This window comes from Acartia tonsa, chromosome 8 (assembly GCF_053477335.1).
Source record: "Acartia tonsa isolate MP-2025a chromosome 8, ASM5347733v1, whole genome shotgun sequence".
NCBI classification, from domain to species: domain Eukaryota; kingdom Metazoa; phylum Arthropoda; class Copepoda; order Calanoida; family Acartiidae; genus Acartia; species Acartia tonsa.
This window is the reverse complement of record NC_137267.1, coordinates 33,111,888-33,122,356: the sequence shown is the minus strand read 5'-3', so window position 1 is coordinate 33,122,356 and position 10,469 is coordinate 33,111,888. Positions and strand designations below refer to the sequence as shown.

The window sequence follows — 10,469 nt, the reverse complement described above, 5'->3', positions numbered from 1 at the left end:
TCAATATGGAAAGTTGGTCACGCTGTTTATCAAAACAAGCAAGGTGGCGGTTGGAGTTCTTTTCAAAATATTTAGTTTCTTATATTTCCTTTAGTAAATAACATATAAGTGATCTTTTTGTATTGGAACATAAAAAAAAACAATAACAGGATGTCCTAAATATGAATTTTATGTTAGAAATATCTTTATTTTGAGTTTCAGATTATTTAATTTATTTACCTGAATTAATATATATGTCATAGCGACAGCTTCAAATATGGAGAAGTCGGCTATAGCCAAATTTTTGGCAGAATGTGGCGATTTGAAGGATTTTGTAGGAAAAATGAATCAAAAGGTTACATTTTATATAGTTAAGACATGTTTAAATCTTTCGTTTGTCTGCACAATATATTGTTAGTTTTAGAACAGTGCCGGCCGGTGTTTTCATTAAAAAATGATTAACTTATATTTTATCACATAACTATTGTATGTTTAGGCACAGTCCTTTTTTTTTTGTTTATTCACTGCTTTTTGTATATGTAAATTTTAATATAAAGGGGGGGGGGGGGGGCGTAATGACAATTAAACAGTGAGCAAAATGGTCTAAAAATATTGAGCTAGATTCTTCAAACTTGGTACATAAGCCTAGTCCCCTATAGGTAGATGCTGCATCTTAATGTCAAAAAAAATCCAATTTTTTTTATTTTTAGGTTAGGTTAAGTATGAAAAACCCTGGGGAAATTGGCATAAATGGGGTTTTTAGGCCTTTTTTGGTCTATTTTGATGTAGAAACTTACCTTTAATGACTTTTTCTTAGGTTTTTTTTCTTGAATACACCGTGTCTATACACAAGGACATTATTTCAGACGATTCAGCAAGTCGGGGACCGAACCCAGCGGGTTAGGAGGGTGGATCGCAGGAGTTAAGTGCATTTTTTCGGTTTTTGTGTCATATAGGTTTTTTGAATTTTAGTCCAATTCTCTTTGAATTATCTAAAATAATGTCCTTATGAATAGACATACAGTATTCAAGGAAAAAACTTAAGAAAAAACAATTTAAAGTAAGTTTGTACATCAAATTACACCAAAACAGTTCAAAAAAGGCCCAAAACATCCCATTTCTGCAGACTTTTCTTGCCCAACCTTAAAATACAAAATTTTGAATTTTTTTTCATTTAGATGTAGTACCTATAGGACTACGCTTATGCATCAAGTTTCAAGAATCTAGCTCAATATTTAGACCATTTTGCACACTGTTTAAGTTTAAATGACATTATGCCCCCCCCCCCCCCCCCTCTTTTCCTACATTCATATTCATGCATTGTAAATGAAACTTTTTACAGGTTGAATTATTAGAACTGGAAGTAGGTGCATTACTAAGAAGGCAAGACATGGAAGGGGACGGACCAAGTGATGCTTCACTGCAGGTACATAACATCATGCCAAAATTAAACTCATAAAGCAGTATTTAAGGTAATTTAAGCTAAATTTCTTTTGTAGGTATGGCATATATCATTCAGTTTTATATTTCATTCGTTGTGGGGACTATCTGCTTGAAACCCTTCCCTGAAGTTTATAAGCATCTACGTGTTAGACGGCTGCAAGGGATACTAATGCTGTCTACTTCAATAACTAAATGTAACAGTGTTTGTCCCATCCAGTTAGTTTACCCCACTGTTATTTTAAATTTTTAATGTAAACTTGTTATTTATTCAGGGCAGGTTTTAGTCCATAAACCTGGCCAGCAACTAATTTTTGTTCGAATTTATTGTATTAATCATATTTAGAGACACAATTAATAATTTGTTTGATACTTAATATGTTTCTATTAGGTTCTACAAGATGCGAGATCAATTAGAAAATCCAGCGATGCTAGCATAATGTAAGTTGTTAAATGTTTTCTGGGGTTGAAAAATAATATAATGTACCTACTTAACTAAATTTTCAAATTTAAATTTTTATCTAAGTAGTATCTTGAAAATCTTGATTATATTTGATGTAAAATTTATGTTAGGGAATCGTCTGAGTTGGCAAAGAATATGGACAGACTATTGAAAGATTTAGTAGAAAAGATTAAGCAATCTTACAAACAGGTATAGACATAGTACCTAGGTACATTATTATTTATCTTAATAAACTATAAAAAAAAATATATATATAACCTTTTGTAGACAGAGGCAATGGAGGTTAGAATGGCTGACTATGGATATGAAATACCTGAACCCTTGGATCCTGCTCTTTTTGACATTTTTAGGTGAAATAAAGTTATTTATTTCCTTACTGTACCTAATTCTAAAGTGTTACTCTAAGTGAGGTAAAATAGCACTCCCTTACAAAGATTCGTCAATTTTCTCCCATTACAACTTTCATTGTCTTATTTGTCTTTTTTTCCTAGGTATTTTTATTTCTTTTTTCTTAAAGATAAAGTAATTTTTACAGGGACTGTAAAGGAGGTGTGGCAAAGAACCAAGAGCAAATGGAAAAATTGACATGCGCAGAAGAAGCTGATGAAGCACCTGATAATGATATTGGCGATGTTATTCCAGAAAATGAGAACACTGTCAGTTCAGAACAAGATGAAAGCCAAGCTTCAGGGATAAATAGTAGTACAGCAACACAAGATAGTGACAAAGTTGAATCTGATAATGAAATACTTGATAAGACGGATTCTGACGCCCTGGAGGATATTGAAGCAACAGAGACTAAATTGAAACACAATAACAAAGGTACCTAATAAGGGGGGTTTTCTAATGCGACCATCTCGTAATCAATGTATAACTGGCACTTAGAATTCGAATTTCGATCTGAAATTTTGCATGAATAATCCTTGGTAGGTGTATTTTCCCTAAATCGAACAAAAAGTTGAAAAAGTAACGGCTAACGGCTCAGCCGTTTAGCCGTTTTTTTTTGGCTATTTTTAGGGCAAATCTGTCATAAAATACGTATAAATCAACTTTTTAAAACATATGTTTGCTTTAAATCATGTGAAATGATACAAAAAAAACATTTTAAAAATTTCTAGTACCAGCAACTACCGGCTAGAATCGTTTGTTTGAAAACGTTTTAGAGCAGCAAAGAGTATTATGTGGAGATAGGTTTTGTGATGGATTTGCATTGAGAATACCAAAAAAAATAGTTAAACGGCTGAGCCGCCAGCCATTAGCCGTTACTTTTCCAACTTTTTGTTCGATTTAGGGAAAATAGATCTACCAAGGATTACTCATGCAAAATTTCAGATCGAAATTCGAATTCTAAGTGCCATTTATACATTGATTACGAGATGGTTGCATTGACCCCCCTGCCCCCCATTCTTAATTTATAGAATTGTAACAGAATATTTTATTTATTATGTAAGATATATCTATGGTTTAGGAAAGAACTTTAAGCATGACCGATACGAGTTTCAAACCTCCATAATAAGCACACCCGTTCAGAACATTGAATTCAGTAAGAAAGCCATCAATTTTCAGAATTCCTATTTATTGTAAGTATATATTTAACTTTTTGGATATGATTAATTTCCGTTTATCCTCATTTAAGAAAGTTCTTCCTCAACTTGTAGGTAACTTGTCTTAATAGGTATATATTGTATGCAGTTTTCGTTAACAATACTTTTAATTGAACACTTTATTTTCAACCATTGCTCAATCCAAATGAAAATAACTCCAAACCAAACTAAGGGGGGGGGAAGTTTGTACACTTATAGGAAATGAAATTCAGTACCAATGTTTGGGAGGGTCGTATGGGCTTGTTTTTAAAGTTATCAACCTAATTCTTTTTGTAGGCTCTCTTATATGACTTGATATACACGTATTTCTTTGAAAATTGAATTTCGGTACTTTCCTTCTAGGGGCTTGTGGAGCAAAAGACCCCCCAAAACACTAAAAATATGAGTTCTGACCTTATTTTTAAAGATATTGACCTGATTTTTTCTTTATAATACTTTTTTAACATACCTGAATCAACGAACCATTACAGATTTCATTTTGAGACTTCCCTTCTAGGGGCTTGTGGAGCAAGAGACCCCCAAAACACAAAAATATGAGTACTGGGCTTATTTTTGAAGATAGCGACCTGATTTTTTTTTATAATACTTTTTTAACTTAACCGAATTAACGAACCATTACAGATTTCATTTTGGGACTTTCCTCTTAGGGGCTTTTGGAGCAAGAGACCCCCAAAACACAAAAATATGAGTACTGGGCTTATTTTTGAAGATATCAACCTGCTTTTTTTTTATATAAAAATAATATTTAAACATAACCGAATCTACGAACCATTACAGATTTCATTTTGGGACTTTCCTTCTAGGGGCTTGTGGAGCAAGAGACCCCCAAAAATCATAAAAATATGAGTTGTGGGCTTCTCTTTTAAGATATCAACCTTATTTTTTTATATAATAAAAAAATACTATTTTAACATAACCGAATCTACAAACCATTACAGATTTCATTTTGGGACTTTCCTTCTACGGGCTTGTGGAGCAAAAGACCCCAAAAACACTAAAAATATGAGTTCTGAGCTTATTTTTAAAGATATCAACCTGATTTTTCATATAAAAATACTATTTTAACATAACCGAATCTACGAACCATTATAGATTTCATTTTGGGACTTTCCTTCTAGGGGCTTGTGGAGCAAAAGACCCCAAAAACACTAAAAATATGAGTTCTGACCTTATTTTTAAGTATATCAACCTGATTTTTTTAGGAACACTTTTTTTAACATAACCGAACTAAGAAACCATTACAGATTTCATTTTGGGACTTTCCTTCTAGAAGCTAGTGGGGCAAAAGACCCTCAAAAAATATTTTTAGAGATATTGAGCTGATTTTTTTCATGAAAACTTTTTTCACATGTTTGAACTAGGTAGCCACTAATAATTTTATTTTGGCACTTTCCTTTTAGGGGAAAGTAGGGTAAAACACCTCCAAAACAAAATAAATTGAGTTCTCAGGTTATCTTTAAAAATAAGCTCAGAACTCATATTTTTAGTGTTTTGGGGGTCTTTTGCTCCACAAGCCCCTAGAAGGAAAGTCCCAAAATGAAATCTTAATGGTTTCTTAGTTCGGTTATGTTAAAAAAGTATTATTTTAAAAAGATCAGGTTGATATCTTTAAAAATAAGCTCAGAACCCATATTTTTAGTGGTTTTGGAATCTTTGCTCCACTAGCACCTAGAAGGAAAGTCCCAAAATGAAATCTGTAATGTTTTCTTAATTTGGTTATGTTAAAACAGTATTATTTTTTAAAAATCAGGTTGATATCTTAAAAAATAAGCTCAGAACTCATATTTTTAGTGTTTTTGGGGTCTTTTGCTCCACAAGCCCGTAGAAGGAAAGTCCCAAAATGAAATCTGTAATGGTTCGTAGATTCGGTTATGTTAAAATAGTATTTTTATTTAAAAAAATCAGGTTGATATCTTAAAAAAGAAGCCCACAACTCATATTTTTATGATTTTTGGGGGTCTCTTGCTCCACAAGCCCCTAGAAGGAAAGTCCCAAAATGAAATCTGTAATGGTTCGTAGATTCGGTTATGTTTAAATATTATTTTTATATAAAAAAAGCAGGTTGATATCTTTAAAAATAAGTCCAGTACTCATATTTTTGTGTTTTGGGGGTCTCTTGCTCCAAAAGCCCCTAAGAGGAAAGTCCCAAAATGAAATCTGTAATGGTTCGTTAATTCGGTTAAGTTAAAAAAGTATTATAAAAAAAAATCAGGTCGATATCTTCAAAAATAAGCCCAGTACTCATATTTTTGTGTTTTGGGGGTCTCTTGCTCCACAAGCCCCTAGAAGGAAAGTCCCAAAATGAAATCTGTAATGGTTCGTTGATTCGGGTATGTTAAAAAAGTATTATAAAGAAAAAATCAGGTCGATATCTTTAAAAATAAGGTCAGAACTCATATTTTTAGTGTTTTGGGGGGTCTTTTGCTCCACAAGCCCCTAGAAGGAAAGTACCGAAATTCAATTTTCAAAGAAATACGTGTATATCAAGTCATATAAGAGAGCCTACAAAAAGAATTAGGTTGATAACTTTAAAAACAAGCCCATACGACCCTCCCAAACTTTGGTACTGAATTTCATTTCCTATAAGTGTACAAACTTCCCCCCCCCTTACTCTGCCAAATCAATTTATGATTTTAATTGATTTCAGTCAAAGTCCTATGTCAGAACGCGACCAGACAAGTAGTGCTGTAAATATTATTGTGAACAGTCCTCCAAAATCGGTTTACAGTATTCTAAAACCACAAACTTCTTACTCCAATAATATGCCCAGTCAGGAATGTATGTTAATATATTCATATGATGTTACATTTAATTTTTTGAAAGCTAAATTCTTCAAACCACACACATTAGCTTATAATATACATGTACAAACGGTTTATTTAGACATTCTTATTCTTTTAGAATCAGGATTTGATTATATTATATTCAGTCAGATAATTTTGCTTAGAATAGTTCATTGAAAACCTAAAACTCCTGTAGATAAAATTTTTATTTTATCTTAAAATAAAAATTGATATACAATCCTTTTAACTTAGACAACCACAAGTATTTATAACAGTGCAAAGAAACCTGGTCCTTTAAAACCCATTCCAGCCCACGTCACAAGTTTATTAAACAGGCATGTCATTGAATTCCATTATTAACTGTTGTTCTAAATGGGTAGGTACTAGGTATATTAAGAAAAGAACCAATTTGAAAAATAGAATATTCGCCTTCATATGAGATACGTCAATAAAACTTAAAATTATAGTTACCTACTGAATTTTTAGTAGCGAAGCTACTCTATAATTCACTTTGTCCGTCTGTCAGTCAGTCAGTCCGTAACGCTATCGGGGAAATGGGATTTACTCAGCTCCTATAAAAGATAGAATGCTGAAATTTTTTGACAACATTCCCATTATTAAGGAGCACAATTGACTATTAAACATCATTTGCGGTCGGACCGATTTTTAGCAGGTTTTAGGCTATTTTTATATTTTTCACATTTTTCTCCATATCTTCAGTGTTTATGGTCCGATTTTCAAAATTTTTTCAGTTACAGAAATCAAAATTAAATTTCCTGTCGTTTAAAGAAACAATCATGAAGGCCAGACTGCCTTTTTAGCAGGTTTTAGGCTGTTTTTATATTTTTCACATTTTTCTCCATATCTTCAGTGTATGGTCCGATTTTCAATATTTTTTCAGTTATAGATATCAAAATTAAATTTCCCGTCTTTTAAAGAAGACAACCATGACGGCCAGACTGCCTTTTCAGCAGGTTTTAGGCTGTTTTTTTTATATTTTTAACATTTTTCTCCATATCTCCAGTGTTTTTTGTCCGATTTTCAAAATTTTTTCAGTTGTAGATATCAAAATTAAATTTCCCGTCTTTAAAGGAAATAACCATGACGGCCAGACTGTCTTTTTGGCAGGTTTTAGGCTATTTATAATTATATTTAACACTTTTTTCCATATCTTCAGTGTATATGGTCCGATTTTCCAAATTTTTAAAGTTTTTAAGGATTTAAAAATTAAATTTTTTGTCTTTTTAAGAAAACAACCATGGCGGCCAGACTGCCTTTTATCAGGTTTTTGGCTATTTTTATATGTTTTACACATTTCCCAAGATCTTTGTTTATTTTGATCCAATTTTCAAACTTTTATGGGATATCAGTATCAAAATAATTTTTCCCATTGTTATGAGCATCTTTAATATAATTTACTTTGTCCATCGTCATCATACAAAATAAAACAAGGTTTCATATTTATTTTATCCAATAAATCTATTCTTGATTTTAGTAAAAACCTTTTAATCTACATGTACGTATTCCCATCTACGATTTTTTGTGCTTCGCTACTTATGGATGTTGTCATCCTTGTTTGTTAATATTTCAGATATTTTATTTACTTCTTCATTTCATAAACCTATTAATAGTTTGTTTCTATAAATACCAAATTCTTGAATGTCTGATGTTTTTGATTATTTTGCTTTCAATGATACCATGCTAGTGCCAAAAAACCATCACGCAACCCAATCCTCATAACGAAGCCTTCAATTGAAATTGATGAAACTAAGACAGTTACAGATGTATTGTCTAGTTCACATAGACTTACTAACACAGAAGTTTCAATTGACAATGGTTCAACCCCATCTAAATCTATCACAACTACAACAGGTAAAAAAATTAAAAACATAAATACATGCCAGCTAAATTTTAACAAAATTAATCTTCAATTTTTAGCACAGTAAAAAAATAAATCTGGGGTATGTTTAATTAAGGTGGGTTGCCAATCTGTCCCCCTGAAAATAAAGGCAAATCCATATGATTTGAATACAAAGATTTCATAAAGGCTTATGGGCAATCGTTTTAAACTGTTGTTTTAATCTGACCAACTTTCATCTTTGTTTTAGTCGAAGAGTGTGAAACTCCGGAACATGTAAGAGAATTCCTCAAAGATTTCAAAATAAAAGTTAACAAGGACAAAGAGAATGTGGAAAAGAAAGCCAACCAAGAAGCTAATAAATTGGAGTTTTTGCCTAGTTTTCCTTCCAAAGAAAGGTATTTTTTTTGTTCTGGGTGGGATATTTTTTTTAGAGAAATGCTATTTTTGGTAGACGTTTCCAAATAGTTCTTGTTCAATGATTTTATTTTTAGCTCTTTTTTTTCACTGGTTCCTAATAGTTAAAATTATTTTCATGTTATTTAAGAGCTCTAACACTTTGGTCTCAAGAGGTATGTCGAAATAATAATTAACTTAGTTAAATTAATATTTAGAGAAAGCATACTGCCCCCTAGTGTACGAGAGTCATTTATCAACAAATCCTCAAAACCAAAAGTCCGTGAATCCATCGCTCCTAGTGATTTGTTGGCCATTATTGCTGACAGGAATAGAAGGATTGAGAGTCAAGAGTCTCCGCCAGGTTGGTAATAATATTAATATAACTGATCACTGTTAGATTACGGCTAAACTTTGTAATGTTATATTCAAAGACACAGTGGCCATCGTGAAGATTTAAGCGAGGATCAATTAAAACATCAAGAAAGCTTTAATTAATATTTAGCTTCCAATTAACAGTGAGTTATATGGCTTATTAAACAAGTAACTGTAACTAATGCCAATGGACCTTAGGGGATTAGCCAAGGACATTATTTGATACAAATCCCCAATTATAATAATAAAAAACATTGGTTGAAAAGTTTCACACTACTAGTTTAGAATTAACCAATCAAAAATTATATACAATATAAGTACTCAGTTTCTGGGCTACTAATAAGATAACGTGTTTACAAGACTTTAGGTGCAAGTGTTATTTACACTTTACAGTCAAATGTCCCCTGGCTCCCTGCTAATGCTTAACTTTACAGTAGTATTCTGTGATGTGCTTTAAGATTTCTTATGGATTACAAGAGCTTAGTATTAGAAAAAATGGTGAAAATATTTTTTTCTTTTCAGTGGTAGCTGCTTCGGCTCAAGCTCCTGCTCCAGCTCCTGCCAGTCCAGAAACTCCACAAAATGTCAGAGATTTTCTTCGTTCTCTGGGAAGATAAAAAAAGTTTAAATTAATTTTTTTTTTTATTGGAAAACAATGTTTTATTTCTCAAAAGAAAAATAATTGGATGATTTTAGCTAATATATAACATTAAAAAAAAATCCAAATTATTTGATTGTTTTCCTTACTTACAATATTAAATTAAAATTTTATGTAAGATAAAATATTATATTTGATAGAAAATACCTGAAAATTATATTTGTAATAAAGATATTTTTCAGTGTTTTAATATTTTACGTCTACAACACTAAAATACTATCATTTTTTAATGTACCACAACCAATCCACCCTCATCCCCCCGGGGGTGTATATTCTGCAAATTTGACCCTGCTAAGGGGGGGGGGGGAAACAAAAAAAATATGTGGATTTTTTTTTGGGGGGGGGGGGGCTGGGTGAATGTAAAAATTAAGATAAAAACTTAACACTGAAAACATTTTCTTCCATTTTTCTACCCTCCTTGGTGAAAAAAAACTAAAAGAATATGTGAGAAGGGGTATATTATGAATAAAAAAAGAGTTCTGAAAATATTTTTGCATTTTCCCTCTTCCTTGCTGGAAAAAAACTAGGAAAGGGGGAAAAATGAATCCTGTGCAGAATATACACTCCTAGTAACACATAAAGGCAAATATTAGAGTCACTGTAATGAATACGCTTGTCTTGAAACCAAGTACCTTATATTATCACTAGCGGCTACGCCCCTAGAAGCCTCTAGGGGCACTGGTAGGAGGGGGAAAAGTCGACCTCATCCCATTTTAAATTTGCGTTTAAAAAGAGTAAAAAAATATTTTTGGGGAGAGGGGGGTAGAGAAACCCTCCCCAAAAATAGTTAAAAACCTTCCCAGGACCTATAGGAAGCTTCACAGTAAAGGAGAACAATATCGGTTTAGCAGTTAGCGAGATCCTTTAGGACAGACAAAAAACGCTTACTACTTTATATAATAGGATACATATA

General features: G+C 32.1%; 1 protein-coding gene across 1 annotated transcript; it reads left to right on the top strand.

Annotated features, from left to right (window-relative positions):
* The first annotated feature begins 27 nt into the window (after positions 1 to 27).
* On the top strand, positions 28 to 9,821 carry LOC145326754 (uncharacterized). Its single transcript, XM_080170155.1, has 13 exons — positions 28 to 334; positions 1,322 to 1,405; positions 1,811 to 1,860; positions 1,993 to 2,071; positions 2,150 to 2,232; positions 2,418 to 2,704; positions 3,351 to 3,462; positions 6,134 to 6,260; positions 6,522 to 6,604; positions 7,975 to 8,141; positions 8,378 to 8,525; positions 8,742 to 8,887; positions 9,421 to 9,821. The coding sequence occupies exons 1-13, from the start codon at positions 257 to 259 to the stop codon at positions 9,513 to 9,515; spliced, it is 1,539 nt and encodes a 512-aa protein (XP_080026281.1). The 5' UTR covers positions 28 to 256; the 3' UTR covers positions 9,516 to 9,821.
* The last annotated feature ends 648 nt before the right edge of the window (positions 9,822 to 10,469 follow it).